This window comes from Neofelis nebulosa, chromosome 15 (genome assembly GCF_028018385.1).
Source record: "Neofelis nebulosa isolate mNeoNeb1 chromosome 15, mNeoNeb1.pri, whole genome shotgun sequence".
Taxonomy (NCBI): Eukaryota; Metazoa; Chordata; class Mammalia; order Carnivora; family Felidae; genus Neofelis; species Neofelis nebulosa.
Window position 1 is genome coordinate 69,963,439 of NC_080796.1, and position 21,631 is coordinate 69,985,069.

A 21,631-nucleotide genomic window follows, 5' to 3' on the forward strand; every position below is an offset into this window, starting at 1 on the left:
TAATTGTAAACAATAAAACTAAAATCCTGCCTTCCTGCCTTGTTCTCCCCAGACACAGCCACCTGAGGAGCCGTAGTCTGTTGTGGCTCCCTCGTTAAAAAAAATTTTTTTTAAGGTTTATTCATTTCTCAGAGACAGAGGGTGAGTGGGAGAGGGGCAGAGAGAGGGAGACACAGAATCTGAAACGGGCTTCAGGCTCTGAGCTGTCAGCACAGATCCTGATGCAGGGCTTGAACTCGTGGACCACAAGACCATGACCTGAGCCGAAGTCGGACGCCCAACTGACTGAGCCATCCAGGTGCCCCATGGGTCCCACATTTTAAAACAAACATACAGCAGCTCAGATGTGCTCAGAAAAGTCGGGATGGAGAAGAAACTCCAAATTAGGGACAGTTGAAAACACTGAAAAAACAAACAAACAAGAAATAGAGTCTCTCTCTCTCTCTCTCTCTCTCTCTCTCCCTCTCTCTTTTTGCCCCTCCCCAAAAAGGCTGTCTTTAATAAAACCTAAACGTGACCTAACCAGTGTCTTTAAAGTATTTGAAAAGCTAACAAGAGGATCAGGAATTAGTTCTGTGTACCCCTAGGAGGTACAGTGACTAAAAGTTATAACAAAACCATTTTGCTCCTTATCTATAAGGAAGAACTTTCTAAATGCCAGAGCTGTCCGATGGTAGAGTAGGCTGTCCTTGGGAAGAAACAAGGACACATCTTCACAAAAAGGACTGGCTGCAAGGATCGGGCCAAGCTTGGCTGCATACATGGCCCAGTGGCAGAAATATAGAAAGGAAAAGTCTTGGTTGAACTAAGCAGTCTTTAAATTCCATTCAGCTTTTTGAAGTCCTGCAATACATCTCAAAAAGATGTCCACATTTAGTTTCTGGCTACATGTAGGGTCATATGTGGCTTATTTTCTAAGGCATTTTGAAATTTGCTTTCCTACATTTCCTTTCAGGGTGCATTTTGTATTTTATTAATTTTAAGACATTAAGAAAATTTTTTTTAATGTTTATTTATTTTTGAGAGAGACAGAGACAGAATGCGAATGGGTTAGCGGCAGAGAGAGAGGCAGACACAGAATCCGAAGCAGGCTGCAGGCTCCGAGCTGTCAGCACAGAGCCTGACGCGGGGCTCGAACTCACAGGGTGTGAGATCATGACCTGAGCCGAAGTCGGATGCCTAACCAACTAAACCAGCCACTCAGGCGCCCCAAGATGTTTTTTTTTTTGAAACTACATTTTAGGGGTGCCTGGCTGGTTCAGTCAGTGGGGCATGTGACTCTTGATCTCGGAATTGTGAGTTCAAGCCCCACATTGGGTGTAAAGATACTTAAAGATAAAAACTGTTTTTATGAAAATAAAATACAATCTTAAAAAATATTAAAAACTAAAAACAATTTAAAACTCCATTTTAACATCTGTGAAGTCGTGATGCATCGTATCGTTGCTAACTTGTCAGTTTTCATTACTTCCATAAATGTGAACATTAAAAGGCCAGCATCAGAATTTACAGAATGAGTATGAGCAGCTTGGAAGAAATTTCCAGAGACAACAGTGAACCAATTGTAGGTTGTGGGGAGAGGTGAAGTGCGTGCTTAATCAGACATGTTTAGCAACATTCCTGAAGCAGAAGTCAAAAGTAAGTTCTTCCTAGTAATTGCTGACTGTTACTCTTTTTCAGGCTTCTTCTTCTTCTTTTTAAGTTTAATTATTTATTGAGAGAGAGAGAGAGAGAGAGAGAGAGAGAGAGAGAGAACGGGGGAGGGGCAGAGAGAAAGGGAGACAGAGAATCCCAAGCAGTCTCTGTGCTGTGCCGTCAGGGTGTTGCATCCACACGACTCCTGAAACAGAATGCTACGGGCACCAGTGACAGTCACAACAAAGTTTATTACAATGAGAGGCAAGGCCGACCGATCGGGACCAACACTCTTGGTAAGAGTGCGGCCCCGAACAGTCAGGGTACAGAGTTTTTTAAAGCCGATCACATCGTTTTATCATTACCTGGGAACAGAACAGAGAAACATTTCCCAGATGAGTTAGAAACAGTTGCCGAATGAGGTGATTATTTTAGACTTTCTGCCCCTAAGTTGCAACCAGTGGATCTCCTTGACCTTGCCTCTGATGCTCTTTTCTTTGAGCTTTTGTTTCCTTCTTTGGTAAAGCCTGATTTACAAGAGTATGAAGCATAATTTACAAGAGTAAAGCAAGGCTGTTATCTCTTGACCTTCAGTGTCAGAACAAAGCTGTTATTTTTCAAGCTACCCGTTAGCCCTACACTACAGTTTAACCCTTACAAGGGCACAACACAATGCAGGCACCGGGACTGTGAGATCATGACCTCGGCTGAAACAGCGTCACAAGCTCAACTGAGTCACCCAGAGGCCCCCAGGCTTCTTTTTAAAGAATTACTAATGCTCTTCATAGGAAAGTTGTCAGAGTGGGAAAATATGGATGTTGATAGATCTGACTCAAAAAGTGATTTAGAAAAGTCACACTCTGTGCATGTGAACCACACTGGAATTAAAATTAAAACTTCAAAGAAAGAAAAGTCCGATCCTGAAAATGCAAAAGTTTTAGGAATACCTTGCCCAATTTATTTCCCTTATATTTTCCTTTTTTTGTGCATGTATAAGAGGGATTCATGATACTTAAAATTTCTAATTAAACTTCAAAGACAACGTGTGGTTACTTGGCCACGATTTCCTTCGTTAGTATTCTCTTTACTGGTGCATCCTGCAATCGATGTCCTTTTGGATTCACTGAATTACAGTCATAATAACAATTTACTGCTTCCTATGTATTATGTTACTTGCATAATCTCTTTTAATACTTCTAACAATTCTGTAAGGCAGCTACTGTTCTGCTTTACAGGTGAGGAAACAGAACTTCAGAAACAAAGTATCTTGCCCAAGACTACACAGCTGGTAAGTAATAAAAATTACATTTGAACCCAAGTCTGAACTCCTGAGCCAGGGCTCTTAACCTCTGTAGTTTGCCACCTCTAGGTCCAAAGCCTACATTCTCTAGGTCCATGCTACATTAGGGGCATATTTACTTAAAGAGATAGGAGAATGGTTATCTCCCACATCACTGTAATGAGACTGGCTCCTCTGAACTGAAAAAGACAAGAGTGTATTTCACCTATTCTTCTGCCTTAGATGTGAGCTGAATCAGGGACATACGATTATAGGAAGCTTCTTACGATGAGGAGGATGTCAAGCATTGAAACCAATTATCTCTGCAGGTGTTGTGACTGGGGAATAAACTAAACCAATATGGGATAACTGTAGTATATGCTGGGATTAAGAGCTCTACTTGGCAGAAAGTCTGCACTTAATAAGTACAGTCCGGGGTGCATTTTCCTTTAACCGTGGACCAGCCAGCAAGTAATTCAGAAGACGGGATGGGGTAACATTACAAATAGGGGGCATTGACTCAGGGGGACTCTACTGGTAGGCTGCGAAATGACACAAGATGTATGGTGCAGGATCCAACTGGGAACATTCTAGATCCAGTGGTTCAGGATCCAACTGGGAACATTCTAGATCCAGTGGTTCAGGATCCAACTGGGAACATTCTAGATCCAGTGGTTCAGGATCCAACTGGGAACGTTCTAGATCCAGTGGTTCAGGATCCAACTGGGAACATTCTAGAGTGGATAAAGAGTCAAGAGGTTCTCTGGGTCCAATTAAGACATAAAAGTATGATGATGTATGTGCTCTCTTGACTAGGGTTGGGGAGACAAACTCTCTTATGCATAACTAGGGTTAAGTTCAAATGGGTACAATCTCTTTGAAGGATAACTTGACAATATCTATTAAAATACAAAAGACCTATCTCCTTCAATCCAGCAATTCTACTTCTAAGAGTTTATCCCACAGATTAAGTCAAATACATGCATAAAGGGGCACCTGGCTGGCTCAGTCTGGTTAAGCGTCTGACTTTGGCCCAGGCCATGATCTCTTGGTTCGGGACTTCAAGCCCTGTGTCAGGCTATCTGTCTTAGCACCACCTCTCTTCGGATCCTCTGCCTCCCTCTGTCTCTGGCCCTCCCCTGATTGTGTTCTTCCTCTCTCTCGAAAATAAATATACATTAAGGAAAAAAAAAAAAAACCTTTTTTAACACAAAGGCAAAAAAACAAATACATGCATAAAGATGTAGGGGTAAGGATATTCACTGTTGCATAATGTAAAACAGCAAACGTTTAGAAATAATCTAATACTTCATCAGTAGGCACTGGCAGATGTCATTTCTCCAGGAAATGATGTGTGAACCTCCACTCTGGGTTTAGCGTCCCTCCTGTGTGCTTCTAAGCACCTTAACATCTTCTGTCTTAAAACTTCCAGTAAGGAGAGAATCTACTTACTTGTCTGTCTCCCCCGTGTAAGGTTACTCTATTTCCCTCGTTTTGCAGATGAGGAAGCTTGGGCTCTGAAGGCCTGTGCGGCCCCCCATCGGGGTTGAGGCGAGAGTACATGCCAAGGCACAGAGGTGGGAAAGGTGCTGGCATGTTGGGGACAGAGCAAGTGGTCAGTGTGACTGCTCTGCAGGGTGAATGGGCTCCATAGGGAGGGAGTTTGGACTTTAACCCAGAGGATGTGCTTCAACCTCTGAGGGAAAGAGTCCTACATGTAGAACCCAGAGTTCCCTCTTTCCAGGGAGTTAAGTCCGGCTAAGAAACTCAGACTCAGGCAGGACAGAGTAAGGGAGTAAGGCTGAGATCCGAATGCAACAGGATCGTCTCTGCTCTCTGCTCTCTGCTCTCTGACTGCAGACATTTGGTTTCCTTGTCTGGAATCTGGAATGGACCCCTGCAGGTTTAGGGAGGGTCTGAGGCCGGAGGCTCCGAACTGATCTGAGAACCAAAGAGAAGCAGCTTCCTCCCCAGGCTTCTCCAGTATTTTGCTGCTATCCCTGCTGCTTGGGAATGAGCTCTGAGCTCTCCTTGTGCGCGGCCGGGCTAGCCAGCCTTCTGTTTCCCTAAATGCATGTTGGAATCTCAAAGAGAGGCTGGATGAGGACTTTTTTTTTTTTTTTTAGCCTAAGGGGCATGGACAATAAGTTGTCTGTCTGATATTTCCTTTTCTTTTCAAGTGTAGGCCTTCCTGGAAATCTTTAAGGTGCTGCGGGGGATGATCTACGAAAGCTGGGGGGGTTCAAACAGTGGTCTGGAGGGTATACGTGTCAATCCCTCCTGCCCCGGTGACACACACACACACACACACACCGCACACTCAGAGAGAGAAGTCACGAGTGACTTCCATTCTCCCCCTTAAATCTTTTTCCTCCCCAGCCCCGCATTTCTAGTGCAAACAGGACAGGAAGAAGGGTATTAAGGCTGCTACCTTCATGAGTGAAGGAGATTTCTGCCATTCTCACTCTCCTGTGAGAGGCTATTTCACTCCCCCCCACCTTGAAAAATGACCAGTTGGTTGTTTGTTTTGTTTTGTTTCGGGGGGGGGGGCGTTCTGACTTGAGATCCGTTGATTACTAAGCTTCTTGGCACTAATATTGGTCACTTCCTATCTAATTCAGAGATGGCAGAAACTTCAGGGGAACGAAACTCAGGAGGAGGAGGAGCCTTGTCTGGCAAGTGGGTTTATCGGGGGAAGCCGTGCTGGGAGGAGAGTTCTGAGAAGAGATAGCCTGTTTTAGAAAGCTGGAAGTCAGAGCCCCAAGACTCTTGTAAACCAGAACCCAGTACCGGATTTAGGGGCCGGGACATATCTTCTCAGAAATAAGCAAATGTCCACTGAGATCAGTTTGAGTGTTTCTTCACTTCTAATTTTAAATTGGCATCTCCACCACTAAGGCTCATGGATGCTTTCAGTAAAGAATGTTTTCAAAGACGCATCGCCAATGTCCAACAGGCTGAAGGACTTCTTAACAAGACTTTCACGTTCTGGTGCCCTTTTACTTCTTTATGTTCGTCTCCTGCCACCTTGCCCCTAAAATTCACCTCTCCGCACGGAAACACACACAATTCTCCAACCACTCTCAATGCTTTGCAGTTCTACAAACACACTCGGGCCTTTCAAATCTCCATGCCTTTCCTTCCCCAGCCTACACACCCACTCTCACTCTTTTTCCCATCTCCACTTGCATTCTTACTCTTCTTAAAGATTCAGCTTCCTTCTCTGGATTTCCATTGTGTTTCAGAGAGCACTGACCACATTGCATTGGAACTTAACGCGTGAGCCTGCCTGCCTCTCTCCCTGTATAATTTCAGTGACTTTGTAACAATACGGCGAAGAATAATACTAAGAAGAATATGAGGAAGCATGTTGGTTAATCACTCAAAAAGAAAGGAGAAGTTGGGTTGTGGCAAGGTCAAGTAGAAATAAGAGATGGGAGGGTAGAGTTGTTACCGGTCCTTAACCTTTGTCGGTGCCCCTTAAATGTTGTGAGGCATGAACTCAATGACCTTCTGGGAAGAGGTCACATCAGCCCTGCAGAGAACAAATGACTCTAGCAGGCAGGTGAAGGACTCAGGAAATAAGACTTATAGTGAACATATCCCTGAGATGATCATGTGGTCTCTTGCTTTCTTCCTTCAAGTAACATAAAATCACCGTGCAGGGCGGGATCTGGATCTGGTCATGTGTGTCTAGATGTGTTAGGGTTGGAGCAGCTCTTAGGGGAGTTAAAAAAAAAATGCTAAAAACTAAAATTCTGCATTTTTAAGGATTTGTCTTGAATTTCCTCCAAAGAAATTTCTGGATGGTAGATTTACCATCTGGATGGTAAATAGTACCACTTGTTTAAGTTATGGCTAAACCGAGCATGGCCTGCCTGCTGCTACCAAAGTCCATCAGTCTGTCCAGCTATACTGGGGCAGGGGGAGCATCTGGGTGAGTCTCATAGAACTCTGACCCTTATAGCCTGGAATGAGGGCCACACAAGTACCATTCCCTGTAAAACCAAATAGAATTGGAGCACCTGGGTGGCTCACTCAGTTAAGCATCTGACTGCCACCCAAGTCATGATCTCATGGTTGGTGAGTTCAAGCCCCGCCTCTGCGCTGTGCTGACAGCTCGGAGCCTGGAGCCTGCTTTGGATTCTGTGTCTGCCACTTTCTCTGTTCTTCCCTTCCTCATGTTCTGTCTCTCTGGCTGTCTCCCAAAAATAAGTAAACATTAAAACTAAATAGGTTCTGGGACTTTGGGGTATACACTCATCAGAAATGGGACTGAAAGCCTTTTTTAAAATCAACCTTAAAAATTCATTATGAATAATTACAAGTTGACCCTAGAAGGTTCCAAAGGGCTCATTACCTCAATGACCTTAAGCACCAAAATAATATTGCTTGTGCTGAAATGCGCAAGGGGTGGGCATGTATGAAAAGCTGAGGGTGGGGCACCTGGGTGGCTCAATGGGTTAAGCGTCCGACTTCAGCTCAGGTCATGATCTCTCAGTCTGTGAGTTCAAGCCCCGCGTTGGGCTCTGTGCTGACAACTCAGAGCCTGGAGGCTGCTTCAGATTCTGTGTCTCCTTCTCTCTCTGCCCCTCCCCAACTTGCACTCTATCTCTCTATGTCTCTCAAAAAATAAATAAATGTTAAAAAAAAAAAAGACTTTTTTTTTTTTAAAGAAAAGCTAAGTGTGGCCTAATTCACTTCCAAGCATCAACTCCGGGGTAGAGAGTAACAGGAGGGAGGTCTTGAGAGGGGAAGGAAGAGCTCAGAGCACTGGAGTGTGAGGAGAACGGCTCAAACATGCTCCGGGACACGGAAATGGTCAGCCACCACACTTTATGGCGCTTCTTGGGAACTACCGCCAAAGGACCGCAGGCCAGCAGAGGTGGCTTCGCGAGGTCTCTGCGGGTGACAAGCGGGAGAGGCTGCAGGTGAAGGAGCCCGGGGAGGGGACAGTGGCGCCCAGGCCCCCTCAGCTCTCCACGACGGTCGCCTGCGTTGCCGGGCTCACAGCCAAGTGGGAAGTGGGGGGCCCGGGGGTGTCCCCGTGCTCTGGGAAGGCCTGTGGCTCCTTCAGTTCCAGCACCACCCGGCTCAGGAGGCCTTTGAGCAGCTGCATTTCCCGGAGCAGAAGGTCCACGTCGGGCTTCAGGGCTCCGGAGGCCGATGGCTCCCAGGGCGTCGGCGGGGTGCAGGCTGGGGGCCCAGCAGTGGGGGCTCTGCCCGCGGGGAACCGCAGCCCCGGAGAGGTGATGTTCGGGACGGAGGTGACCGGAGCGGCCGATCGGGACACAGGGGGCTTTCTGAAGGAAAGCGGCTGGTTGCCGGGCGCCAAGGCTGCGGCCTGTGGGACTGGGGCGGTGGTGGACGCCGAGTCCGGGGCGGCACCTGCGAACGCAACACAAGAGAACCGCGCGGCTGCTCTCACCCTCCCGCGGCCTGGGCGCTCGCGTAGGCACGCGGGGTACGCGGGCCGGAGGGGAGAAGGAGGGACGGCGTGGAGTGGAGGGAAGGGAGGGGGGGGGCGTTGAGGAAGGCAGAGTGGATGGAGCGGAGAGGACGAAGGGAGGGTAGCAGTGAGGAGGGTGGAGAGGATGGGGTGAAGAGGAGGGAGGGAGGGGGGGGAGGGATGGGGAGGCGGGGATGGGGAGGCAGGGAAGGGGACGAGCGGAAGAGGAGGGAGGGAGGGGAGGGCTGGAAAGGGGAGGAGGTGCGGGGGAGGGATGGGGAGGAGAGGGGGGATGCGGAGGGCAGGGATGGGGACGGGGTGGAGAGGAGGGAGGTAGGAGATGCTGCGCAGAGAACAGAAGAGAGGGGGAGTAGTGAGGAGGGGAAGGAGGTGGAGAGGAGGGAGGGAGGGGAGGAGTAAGGAGGGCAGGGGGGTGAGGTGGAGAAGAAGAAGAGGGGTAGAGAGGAGGGGTGGGGAGGACGCAGAGGGTAGGGTGGAGAGAAGGGAGGGGAGGAGTGAGGAAGACGGGGTAGGGATGGGGAGGAGAGGAGGGGGGAAGGGAAGGGGTGAGGAGGGCGGGGGGGGGGACTGGGGTGGGAAGTGAGGAAGAGAGGGGAGCAGTGAAGAGGAGGGGTGAGGTGGAGAGGAGGGAGGGCGAGGACGGCGAGCTGGAGGGGTGGGGTGGCTCGAGGGAGACTCGGGGCGCGGAGGCGGCGGCGGGGCTGCGGGCCCGGGGTGGGGGGCGTCCCCGGGGTGGGGGGGCGTCCCCGGGGGTGCGGTCACTCACCGCGCCCCGGGAGCTGCAGCCAAGGGCTGCGTTTCCGGACGCTCCGCGTGGCGGTGGCGGCCTCGCACCAGTACGATTCGAGCTCCTCGACCTCGGGCTCGGGGACCGTGTACTCGGCGCCCCAGTCGAAGCGGCGCACGGGGCGGCTGTACTTGTAGAAGGCGAACTGCAGCGGCGTGTCGCGCTTCTGCGGGTGCAGGCGGGTGTCGCAGCGCACCGCCACCCCGCCGCGGGCCTCCGCCCGGCCGGTCACCCTGAGCACCGGCGCCGGGAACAGCTCTGCAGAGAGGGGTTCCAGGGGCTGAGCGTGCACGGCGGGCCGGCGCAGGGGCCCCAGGGGACGAGGTCCCCGCGTCCGCGGCCCCGCGACCCCTCTGTGCTTCGGGTTTCCCGCGAGCGCTCCTCGCGGACGCGGAGAAGGGGTGGGAGGAGGCTGGGTGCGCGCCGAGGAGGGAGGAAGCCTCCCGAAGGGCGGGGCAGGGGGCTCGAGGGACGGGGAAAGCTTGCAAGGGGGCAGGACCCGGCCAGACGCTTCCTGTCACATCCCGATGACCTCCAGTTGGGGTCCCGCGGCCTAGAGGGGTGGCTGCGCCTTCTGCCTGGGGCTGTGGACTGAGCCGCCGCCTATATGGAGTCCCCACCCCGAGTGAGCAGCCAGAGCGCGCTGGAGGGAAGTGACACCCGCCCCCGCGCAGGCTGTGCCTCGGTGTCGCCTTCACTGCGCAGGGGAGGAGAGGCGAGAGCGTGCGTGGCCGGCGGGAGAAATCCGCTGCGTGGCAGCTACCTGACCCCCGCCCTCCCCGCCCGCCCGGTGCCCGTCCCCGAATTTCCCGGGACTCGCTCGCCTCCCTCCTGGGCCCCAGGTGTCCCCCACCTTGCACGGTCACGGCCACCTTGGCGGAGAACATGGGCGCGCTCTCCACCGGGATGCGCATGATGCCCGAGCACTGGTAGCGGCCGCTGTCGCCGGCGCGCGCCTGTGGCACCGTGTAGTTGGCGCTGGAGTGGAAGTAGCGCACCGCCTCGCCGTCGTGGTAGTAGTGAAGCTTATACACCACCTTGTCGTACCAGCCGCGGCAGCGCATGACCAGCGGCTCGCCCTCGAACACCGCGGCGTAGGGCACTTGCAGGATCAGCCAGTCTACGACAGTCCCCACAGACAGGCCTGACTCCGAGAGAACTCCGGCCCTGGGAGTCTCCCTTCTTCTCCGCCTCCCCGCCGCCCTCCCCGCACGGTTGCTCTCCTCGGCCTCGCCAGCTCCCTCCCTGCTCCAGAAGCAGCCGGCGCCCGAGAAGACTCCCCCCCCCCACCCCCGCCCCCACCCCCAGACACACCCGTTTGAGTTGAGACCTGCTCGTCCCCTAGATCTGGGTTTAGACGTTTCCCCAACCCCCGCAGGACAGCCTTCGGTACGTCCCACCCTACCCTGTATTTATGGGTCACCGTCACCATCATCACCGTCACAGCTAATGCTTATGCAGCCCTAACACGTTCTGGATGCCATTTCAGGAGTTTTACGTTGAGAAAGAATTCTGGAGTAACAGCCACAGTCCCTATGCTCCTCTATTCCACAGGCAGTAATCACCTTCTCTCGTGGCCAGTATTGTGTATCACCAACTTCCAAAACACAGAGTATGGACATGAAATGTATGTAAATGCTAAGTAATGATATTTGACTTCTGAATACATGTTGTGGCCCGTCGAGCTAAGGGGACATAATACTCCCTACCAAATAGCCAATCCCGTGCCCTAAAGAAGGGATTATTGCTATTTTCTCATCCTGCTTCGGAAACCCTTTACTGTATCCCCAGGAAGTCAGCCTCCGAATTGGCCCCTATGCGCACACGGGCACGTCCACAATAGCTTTCAAGCGCTTGGTTCAACTGCTGCTTCTGCGGCGCCCTTAACAAGTCATCTTTCGTTTCTCGTCCGCGCAACAGCCAAAGGCACGGATACAATTATTTGGCTGCTGGGAAGCACAGAGAAGCACCGCGTTGCTCAGCCGGGAGTGATTCTCCCAGCTGCACGCGGCCTGCACGGGACTCTCTCTTTCCGGGCTTGGCTCCGCCCTTTCCCTGGCTGAGCCCTCCCCCAAAGCTCCCCGTCCAGTATTACAGGTCCTCAGAGCCTCTCCCCTTCTGAGCTAGTCCCAGAAACAAACACAAATGTTTATTTGCCTCCCACTGCGGCAGAGGGGTGCGGGGACCTTTGGGGCCAGGCAAGCCTTACCACGCGTCTCACGTCTTAGCACCAGGCAGGGCCCTGCCTGCTCCAAAGACTCCAGACAGCCCCCATTTCCTGCCCCAATGGGAGTGGCCCAGTGTCCCCTCCCATAGGAGGGCCAGTACGGCCAGAGGAGATGTGCGCAGTCCCTGCCCTCGCGTTCAAACACTCACCATTGGAAACAGACAGGTGGATGGGGTCACTGACGGGCGCCCCCCGGGTCTGGCATCGATACACCCCTGGCGTCTGCACCTCGATGCTCTTCTTGTGAGAGGGCAGAAGCAGGTGGCCCAAATACCAGAGAGTGCTGATGGGCCGAAGCTCCAGGAGTGGAGGGTGGTACCCATCACATCGCAGGGTCACCCGCTCCCCCTTGAAGATTGTGGTCCAGGGCGGGTGTAGAGACAATACGGGCTTCTCCAGAGTAGCTGGGGAGGGATGCGGGAGGGGGCAAGGTGGAAAAGAGAATCAAGATGAGGTGCCCAAAATGTGGTCTGGGGTTGGCAAATCTGAGAAAACTCCAGCTCCCAGGACCCAACCCGCGTTACTAAAGCAGTCCGATTGTGGAGACACCACGCTGGGTTACAAACTACCAGTCCCTTGATCTGTAGCCATTTCTCGGTGCTTGGAGGCAAACTGAGTCACAGGGACTGAGGAGGCGTGGGAAGCGACACTGTCCCACGGCCGCCAGGAAGTGGGGAGTACCCAGGGAGCTCCCTTAGGGGGATTGGTGTGGCGGGTGTAGAAAATTGGGCTCAGGGATGTGGAGGACTCACCAGCTTGCCCGCCGCTTGGAACTGCGACACAGGAATTGAAGAAGAAGAAGAAAAAGAACGTTGGAGGTGAGAGGAAAGCAAGGGCCCTCTTGACCATAGGAAACCCCCCATGGGTCTCAAGACCTGTTTTGCTTCTGCTTTTAGTTTCCCCAGCCCCAAGAAAGCCCCCTCCTCTTTATCCTCCCGAAATAGACAATGAACTGCTGTTTGGAATAGAGGAATATTCCCCAACACACACACACACACACACACACGCACACACACACACACACGGACACACACACCTTGGCCCATACCCTGCCCCACAGCCAAAGTGCTTGGGTCGCTGCTGATGCACTGAGGACTCACCCAGGAGCAGTAGGGCCGTCAGAGACCACATGAAGGACCTGCCTGCAGAACGGTGCAGGTGCCCTGGCGTAGGGTGGGGGAGGAGGCAGAGAAGGTGGCCAGTGCTGCCGCCTGAGTCCTGGGAGGCATTGCGGCTTCGCTCACCCATTCCTGATTCCTGAAGATGGCGGACTGGAGACAGCGGGACGTGGGCTGGGTCAGCGCAGCCCTCCGGTGTCCCAGGCACCAGGCGCTGTCCCACCTGCCAGCCCTACAGCCACGGCACCTCTCAGGCCAGCGCCAGCCTCTGTAGAGAAGGCGTGCTGAGCAGAACCCATGCCGTCTGCGGCCCGAGGAAGCCACAGAGAACCCCAGGCGGTGGCAGGCGACCCTGCCACCTTCGGGCTCCCGTTGACACCCCCCTCCCATTCTCTCTCCTCCCCACCTTCCAGCTGGCCCTGTAAGCCTCAGTTGAGGAAATACCTCTTCATGTCCTCAGGGTCTACCCAGGGCCTTTATGATGCTGGCTCCCTGGTGACAAACATCGTTGTGAGGCCTAGTGAGGTTGACACTGGGTTCCCTGCACCCAGAGCTCACAGCTGCCCACAGATGAGTGGATGGAAATGTGTGATTCGCCAACCACCTTCTGTGTCGCTGTCTTCCAAAGTTCCAGTTATGAATAGAAATGGGGGGAGGGGGTGGCGCCTGGGTGGCTCAGTCAGGGAAGCATCCGACTTCCTCTCAGGTCACGATCTCACGGTTCATGGGTTCGAGCCCCGCGTGGGGCTCTGTGCTGACAGCTCAGAGCCTGGAGCCTGCTTCGGATTCTGTGTCTCCCTCTCCCTCGGTCCCTCCTCCACCCCACTCTGTCTCTCTCTCAAAAATAAATACACATTAAAAACATTTTTTTTAATTAAAAAAAAAAAGAAATATGGGGTGCCTAGGTGGCTCAATCGGTTAAGCAGCCAACTCTGGATCTTGGCTCAGGTCATGATCTCACGATTTGTGAGTTCGAGCCCTGTGTCAGGCTCTGCACTGAGTGTGGGGTTACTTGGGATTCAATCTCCCCCCCTCTCTCTCTGTCCCTACCCTACTCATGCTCTCTCACTCTCTCAAAATGAGTACTTTAAAAAAGCCCTATGGCTTCTACGAGTTTGACGATTTCAGACTCCACACATAATGAGATCACACACGATTTGTCTTTCTGTCTCTGGCTTTAAAGAAAACTTAAAAAAAAAAAAAAGAATAGAAATGCAATGTGTTTCCCCTTCTTCCTCCCTTCTGGAAAACTTAAACCCTCAGAAATGTGAAAATTCTTTACTACCCACCCCAGTGATCTCGCCCTATGGCATCTCCACTCACTTGTGCCTTCCTTCCTTCTAACCATGCCTACATGCCTCCCCCAACCATTCCCCTGTTCCGGGACTCCTTACCTGTGGCAGAGAAGTCACCACATCAGCCCCTCGGAAGCTTCTCAGGTCCAACCTCCCAGCTCTACTTCTCGAGCTTTCCGAGCTATGTGATCATACCCTGAGCAAATGGGCACCTGAATTCTCATGTAAATACTTAATGAAGTTTCCAACCTGATTGTATGTCTCTTTGGACTGTCTCCTGTCCTCACCTGTAGTGCACTGGGGCACCTCCTTCTTCTGGAACTCTGGCAGAAAGGAAAAGGATTGTCAGATGCTGTCACCTCTTAAACACAGTCTCTCCCCTCTTGCTGGCTGACGGCCTAAGCTCCGGTCTGAGAATTCCCTCAAGTTTCTCTTAAGGTGTCAGTTTTTGTTAAAAATGCAAATGCCTCTTAGGGAAATGTGATTGGCCACTTAAGTTTTGATGGCCACTTTAGATCCTGTATCAGAGCAGGTTTTGATAAAAGACAGGTAGTCATATGGGTCTGAAAAGGAGGGAGGAACCTGATAAGGGCTCAGGGGTGAGGGAGGGAGAGAAGAATTCCATACTGGGAACAGAGATTATAAACTGCCTGCTTTAGGGGTGCCCCGGCTAGACAAGGCTCCCAAACACCCTGCCTGACTCCTCCTCTAGGGCCAGTGTGGGCCTCACCACATCCTGACTCAGGGGTCTGACTTCTGCACCAGGCCACCGCCCCCGTGGTCAGAATGTAATGCACCTGTCAGCTGTCCTTGCTCTCCGCAAGCAGCCTCTCTTGGGGCTTCTTATCACTCAGAACACAGATCTCAGCCTCTTTACCAGATTCCACAAGAAACCTGATCAACCCACATATTCATGAGCCGTATCTTCTCCCTGAAAATCTCTAGACCTATCCATATGGTCCCCATCACACACTGCTCAGAACTGGACTTGGAGAATTTCCCACCCAACATTTCGTTTTTGTTGTGGTTCATGTATTTATTTTGAGAGAGAGAAAGAGAGAGACAGTGCATGCGGGAGAGGGGCAGAGAGAGAGAGGGAGAGAGAAAGAATCCCAAGGAGCCTCCCCACTGTCAGTGCAGAGCCCGATGCAGGGCTCAAACTCATGAACCTAACCATGAGATCCTGACCAGAGCCGAGGTCAAGAGTCGGAAATCAAGAGTCAGACGCTTAACAACCGACTGAGCCACCTGGGGGCCCCCGACATTTGGTTACAGTAGGCTTTTTTTTTTTTTGCATTTTCCCCAACTTGGATCTTTTTCTCCATGCCAGACTTTCCCCTGCAGAATTTCCGATTCTTCACCCCTTTGCTATATGGAGATATGTAGCAATTATCATTTTGTTACCTGAGCAGTTCTTTGGAGCTTATCATGACCTAATTTCTGGGCAAGATATGCCACCTTCTGATAAGAATTCTGATGACTAAAATGCTTTCAGTGATGATGATGACAAGGCTGCTGTTGCTGACAGTAAGGGCACCAGCCCGCTCTCAGGGAGCACTGGAGGGTGAGCATCCTGTCTGCGGCCGACACCATATTACTGACACATTTCATCCTTGCAAGGGGCCTTTCAGAAAGGATTATTATTACCTCTATTCACACGACCCTTCTCTCCTCCCCACGCGCATCCATTCATGCATATGTTTATCTGTGAGAAATATCTCGTTATTGATTTACATAAATGGTATTGTGTTTTAGGTATTATTTTCTCTTATTTTTAAGCGGTTTATTATTTATTTTGGAGAAAGAGAGAGTGCGAGCAGGGGGAGGGGCAGAGAGAGAGAGGGAGAATCTCCAGCAGGATCTGCACTGTCAGTGCAGAACCCAACGTGGGGTTCGAAGTCACAAAACCGGGAGATCGTGACCTGAGTCGAAATCAAGAGTCCTCAGCTTATCCGTCTGAGACACCCGGGTGCCCCATTCGAAGCAGGCTGTGCAGTGACAGCAGAGAGCCCCACACGGGGCTGAACTCAGGAACCAGGAGATCATGTCGGGTGCTTAACTCACTGAGCCATCCAGCCACCCCCCCACCCCCATTTTCTCTTTTAGAACAAAAGTCACAGTTAAGAGAAATTTGCCCCAACCACCATTTCCACCCTGGCCCCCCCGCCCCCCCCCCCCCCCCCCGCATCTATGATTGAACTGGGAAATCTCATCTTCTCGTCTCTGGCCCTTGGACTGGGATTTACATCATCAGCTCTCTTGGTTCTCAGGCCTTTGGATTAGGACTGAATTATACTTTCCTGTGTCTCCAGCTTGCAGATGCCAGGTCATGGGACTTCTCAGCCTCCATGATCTCGCGAACTGATTCCTCGTCCTCATTCTCTCTCTCTCTCTCTCTCTCTCTCTCCCTCTCTTTCCTAGCCTCTGACAGCCACCATTCTACTCGCTGCTTCTACGAGTTTGACGATTTCAGACTCCACACATAATGAGATCACACACGATTTGTCTTTCTGTCTCTGGCTTATTTCACTTAGCCTAACGTCTTCCAAGTTCATCCATGTTGTTGGGAGTGGCGGGATTTTTTTTAAGGCTGGATACTATTCCATTGTGGGCGTGTGTATGTGTGTGCGTGAGTGTGTGTGAGTATGTACACATACACACATAAATCTCACACTTTCTTCATCCGTTCATCTTTCGATACACATTGAGCACTATTTAGGTTGTTTCCATGCTTTGGCTATTGTGAGAAGGGCTGCATTGAACACAGAAGAGCAGATATCTCTTTGAGATACGGATTCTACTTCCTTTACACATATACCCGGAAGTGGGGTTCCTGTTCATAGGGAATATTTTTAATTTTTTTTTAATTTTTAAAAATTTAAAAATTTTTAATTTTTTTTGAAGAACCCCACTGTTTTCCATAGTGGCTGCACCGGTTTACATTCCCACCAGCAGTGCACAGGGCTCTCTTTCCTCTACGTGCTCATCAATACTCGTTACTTCTTGTCTTTTTTGTTGTTGTTTTGAGAGAGAGAGAGAAAGAGAGCAAAAGAGTGAGCGCATGGGCGCAAGCAGGAGACAGGGGAAGAGAGAGAATCTTTTTTTTTTAGTTTTTAAAAAATGTTTATGTATTTATTTTGAGAGAGAGAGAGAGAGAGAGAGAAGGGAGGGGCAGAGAGGAAGGGAGAGAGAGAATTCCGAGCAGGCTCTGTGACATTAGCACAGAGCCCCACATGGAGCTCGAACCCATGAATCATGAGATCATGACCTCAGCTGAAGTCGGACACTCAACCGACTGAGCCACTCAGGCGCCTCTTAACTTTTTTTTTTTAATATCCATTTAGTTTTGAGAGAGAGAGAGAGACAGAGACAGAGCATGAGTGGGGGAGGGGCAGAGAGAGAGGGAGACACAGAATCCAAAGCGGGCTCCAGGCTCCGAGCTGTCAGCACAGAGCCTGACATGGGGCTCGAACCCACAAACCGTGAGATCATGACCTGAGCCGAAGTCGGACGCTCAACCAACTAGCCTTCCAGGTGCTCCAAGAGAGAATCTTAAGCAGGCTCCATGCCCATCACGGAGCCCAACAGATTGATCCCACGACATTGGGATCATGAGCCCAAATCAAGAGTCAGTAGCTCAACCAACTGAAACACCCAGACAGACACCCCCCTTCTTGTCTTTTTGATAGTGGCCAGTCTAACAGGTGCGAGGGGATATCTCCTAGTGGGTTAGATTTGCATTTCTCTGGTGACCGGTGATGTTGAGCACCTCATCAGATACCTGATGGCCATTTGTAGGTTTTATTTTGAGAAGTGTCTATTCAAGTCCTTTGCCCATTTTTAAATCAAGTTATTTGGTTTTTTGCTATTTAGTTGTATGAGTTCTTTATATATTTTGGATGTGAATGCCTTACGAGATACGTGGTTTGCAAATATTTTCTCCTACTTCAGAGGTTCCCCTTTCACTCTGTTTACTGTTTCCTGTGCAGAGGCTGTTGGTTTTTTTTTCCCACAGATGTATAAAGGAATAAAGGAACATATAGTGTGATCAACTTAGACTTTACAAACTTCAAGGGAACTCTTTTTTTTTAAGTTTATTTATTTATTTTGAGAAAGAGAGAGAGAGAGAGAGAGAGAGAGAGAGAGAGAAACCCAACGTGGGGCTCAACATGGAGTGCGAGATTATGACCGGAGCCCAAATCAAGAGTCGGTCACTTAACCAACTGAGCCATCCAGGTGCCCCAAGTAAATTCTTCTTTGAGAGCAGAGATCATGTTAAATTTATATTCTTTTCCCCTATATAGCGGCTTCTTTTTTTTTCTAAGAGCACAATACTCTGTACATAAATGTTAGATTAAGTGAAGTTTCTTCAGTACTGCAAAAAAAAAAAAAATGAGCTAGTTTGTCTGACTTGATTGAGGCTGGGGAAAATGTATGAAACATATATAGTCATGACTTTAAGGTCAACAAACAAAGGTTCACCAAATCCAGCAATACCGAGGGTACGTGGGACAGTCTTTAATAGGGTGGTATGGTTCCTTGAGGAGCGATAAAGGAAGGAACAACTCCACATTGTAGGAGGTAAACTTGGCTTCTTATCACCTCTAAGAAAAGCTAAAGGGAGAAAACACATAGGAATTTGAAGATATGGGGAGAGTTCCGGAAGATGGCGGCGTAGGAGGACGCTGGGCTCACCGCGCGTCCTGCTGATCACTTAGATTCCACCTACACCTGCCTAAAGAACCCAGAAAACCGCCAGAGGATTAGCAGAACGGAGTCTCCGGAGCCAAGCGCAGACGAGAGGCCCACGGAAGAGGGTAGGAAGGGCGGCGAGGCGGTGCGCGCTCCACGGACTGGCGGGAGGGAGCCGGGGCGGAGGGGCGGCTCGCCGGCCAAGCAGAGCCCCCGAGTCGGGCTGGCAAAAGCGGAGGGGCCGGACGGACTGTGTTCCGACAGCAAGTGCGACTTAGCGTCTGGGAGGTCAGAAGTTAACAGCTCTGCTCAGAAAGCGGGAAGGCTGGAGGACAAAGGGAGGGAGAGCTGCTGAGCCCCCGGACGGCAGAGCTCAGCTTGGCGGGGAACAAAGGCGCTCGCCAGCGCCATCTCCCCCGCCCATCCCCCAGCCAAAATCCCAAAGAGAACCAGTTCCTGCCAGGGAACTTGCTCGCTCCGCGCAAACACCCAACTCTGTGCCTCTGCGGAGCCAAACCTCCGGCAGCGGATCTGACTCCCTCCCGCTGCCACAGGGCCCCTCCTGAAGTGGATCACCTAAGGAGAAGCGAGCTAAGCCGGCCCCTCCCGCCCCCGTGCACCTTGCCTACCCACCCCAGCTAATACGCCAGCTCCCCAGCACCACAAGCCTGGCAGTGTGCAAGTAGACCAGACGGGCCACACCACCCCACAGTGAATCCCGCCCCTAGGAGAGGGGAGGAGAAGGCACACACCAGTCTGACTGTGGCCCCAGCGGTGGGCTGGGGGCAGACATCAGGTCGGACTGCGGCCCCGCCCACCAACTCCAGTTATACACCACAGCACGGGGGAAGTGCCCTGCGGGTCCTCACCACTCCAGGGACTGTCCAAAATGACCAAACGGAAGAATTCCCCTCAGAAGAATCTCCAGGAAATAACAACAGCTAATGAACTGATCAAAAAGGATTTAAATAATATAACAGAAAGTGAATTTAGAATAATAGTCATAAAATTAATCGCTGGGCTTGAAAACAGTATACAGGACAGCAGAGAATCTCTTGCCACAGAGATCAAGGGACTAAGGAACAGTCACGAGGAGCTGAAAAACGCTTTAAATGAAATGCAAAACAAAATGGAAACCACGACGGCTCGGATCGAAGAGGCAGAGGAGAGAATAGGTGAACTAGAAGATAAAGTTATGGAGAAAGAGGAAGCTGAAAGAAAGAGAGATAAAAAAATCCAGGAGTATGAGGGGAAAATTAGAGAACTAAGTGATACACTAAAAAGAAATAATATACGCATAATTGGTATTCCAGAGGAGGAAGAGAGAGGGAAAGGTGCTGAAGGGGTACTTGAAGAAATTATAGCTGAGAACTTCCCTGAACTGGGGAAGGAAAAAGGCATTGAAATCCAAGAGGCACAGAGAACTCCCTTCAGACGTAACTTGAATCGATCTTCTGCACGACATATCATAGTGAAACTGGCAAAATACAAGGATAAAGAGAAAATTCTGAAAGCAGCAAGGGATAAACATGCCCTCACATATAAAGGGAGACCTATAAGACTCGTGACTGATCTCTCCTTTGAAACTTGGCAGGCCAGAAAGGCTTGGCACGATATCTTCAGTGTGCTAAACAGAAAAAATATGCAGCCGAGAATCCTTTATCCAGCAAGTCTGTCATTTAGAATAGAAGGAGAGATAAAGGTCTTCCCAAACAAACAAAAACTGAAGGAATTTGTCACCACGAAACCAGCCCTACAAGAGATCCTAAGGGGGATCCTGTGAGACAAAGTACCAGAGACATCGCTACAAGCATAAAACATACAGACATCACAATGACTCTAAACCCGTATCTTTCTATAATAACACTGAATGTAAATGGATTAAATGCGCCAACCAAAAGACATAGGGTATCAGAATGGATAAAAAAACAAGACCCATCTATTTGCTGTCTACAAGAGACTCATTTTAGGTCTGAGGACACCTTTAGATTGAGAGTGAGGGGATGGAGAACTATTTATCATGCTACTGGAAGCCAAAAGAAAGCTGGAGTAGCCATACTTATATCAGACAAACTAGACTTTAAATTAAAGGCTGTAACAAGAGATGAAGAAGGGCATTATATAATAATTACAGGGTCTATCCATCAGGAAGAGCTAACAATTATAAATGTCTATGCCCCAAATACCGGAGCCCCCAGATATATAAAACAGTTACTCATAAACATAAGCAACCTTATTGATAAGAATGTGGTCATTGCAGGGGACTTTAACACACCACTTACAGAAATGGATAGATCATCTAGACACACAGTCAATAAAGAAACAAGGGCCCTGAATGATACATTGGATCAGATGGACTTGACAGATATATTTAGAACTCTGCATCCCAAAGCAACAGAATATACTTTCTTCTCGAGTGCACATGGAACATTCTCCAAGATAGATCATATACTGGGTCACAAAACAGCCCTTCATAAGTTTACAAGAATTGAAATTATACCATGCATACTTTCAGACCACAATGCTATGAAGCTTGAAATCAACCACAGGAAAAAGTCTGGAAAACCTCCAAAAGCATGGAGGTTAAAGAACACCCTACTAACGAATGAGTGGGTCAACCAGGCAATTAGAGAAGAAATTAAAAAATATATGGAAACAAACGAAAATGAAAATACAACAATCCAAATGCTTTGGGACGCAGCGAAGGCAGTCCTGAGAGGAAAATACATTGCAATCCAGGCCTATCTCAAGAAACAAGAAAAATCCCAAATACAAAATCTAACAGCACACCTAAAGGAAATAGAGGCAGAACAGCAAAGGCAGCCTAAACCCAGCAGAAGAAGAGAAATCATAAAGATCAGAGCAGAAATAAACAATATAGAATCTAAAAAAACTGTAGAGCAGATCAACGAAACCAAGAGTTGGTTTTTTGAAAAAATAAACAAAATTGACAAACCTCTAGCCAGGCTTCTCAAAAAGAAAAGGGAGATGACCCAAATAGATAAAATCATGAATGAAAATGGAATTATTACAACCAATCCCTCAGAGATACAAACAATTATCAGGGAATACTATGAAAAATTATATGCCAACAAATTGGACAACCTGGAAGAAATGGACAAATTCCT

General features: G+C 49.9%; 1 protein-coding gene across 1 annotated transcript; it reads right to left on the minus strand.

Annotated features, from left to right (window-relative positions):
* Positions 1–7,765: 7,765 nt before the first annotated feature.
* Positions 7,766–14,233, minus strand: FCRLB (Fc receptor like B). Its single transcript, XM_058700699.1, has 7 exons — positions 13,911–14,233; positions 12,499–12,669; positions 12,151–12,171; positions 11,548–11,802; positions 10,025–10,291; positions 9,151–9,429; positions 7,766–8,302 (listed from the first exon to the last, which is right to left on the minus strand). Exons 2-7 carry the CDS (start codon positions 12,644–12,646, stop codon positions 7,887–7,889), a joined length of 1,386 nt encoding a protein of 461 aa, XP_058556682.1. The 5' UTR covers positions 12,647–12,669; positions 13,911–14,233; the 3' UTR covers positions 7,766–7,886.
* Positions 14,234–21,631: the final 7,398 nt, after the last annotated feature.

Excerpts from the sequence above, each read along its gene's own strand:
- FCRLB (XM_058700699.1), bottom strand. The coding sequence starts at position 12,646 with ATGGGTGAGCGAAGCCGCAATGCCTCCCAGGACTCAGGCGGCAGCACT. Across the intron at positions 11,803-12,150 it reads TCCAAGCGGCGGGCAAGCTG|CTACTCTGGAGAAGCCCGTA; the intron begins GTGAGTCCTCCA and ends ATCCCTCCCCAG. Across the intron at positions 8,303-9,150 it reads GCTGCAGCTCCCGGGGCGCG|GTGCCGCCCCGGACTCGGCG; the intron begins GTGAGTGACCGC and ends TTGCGTTCGCAG.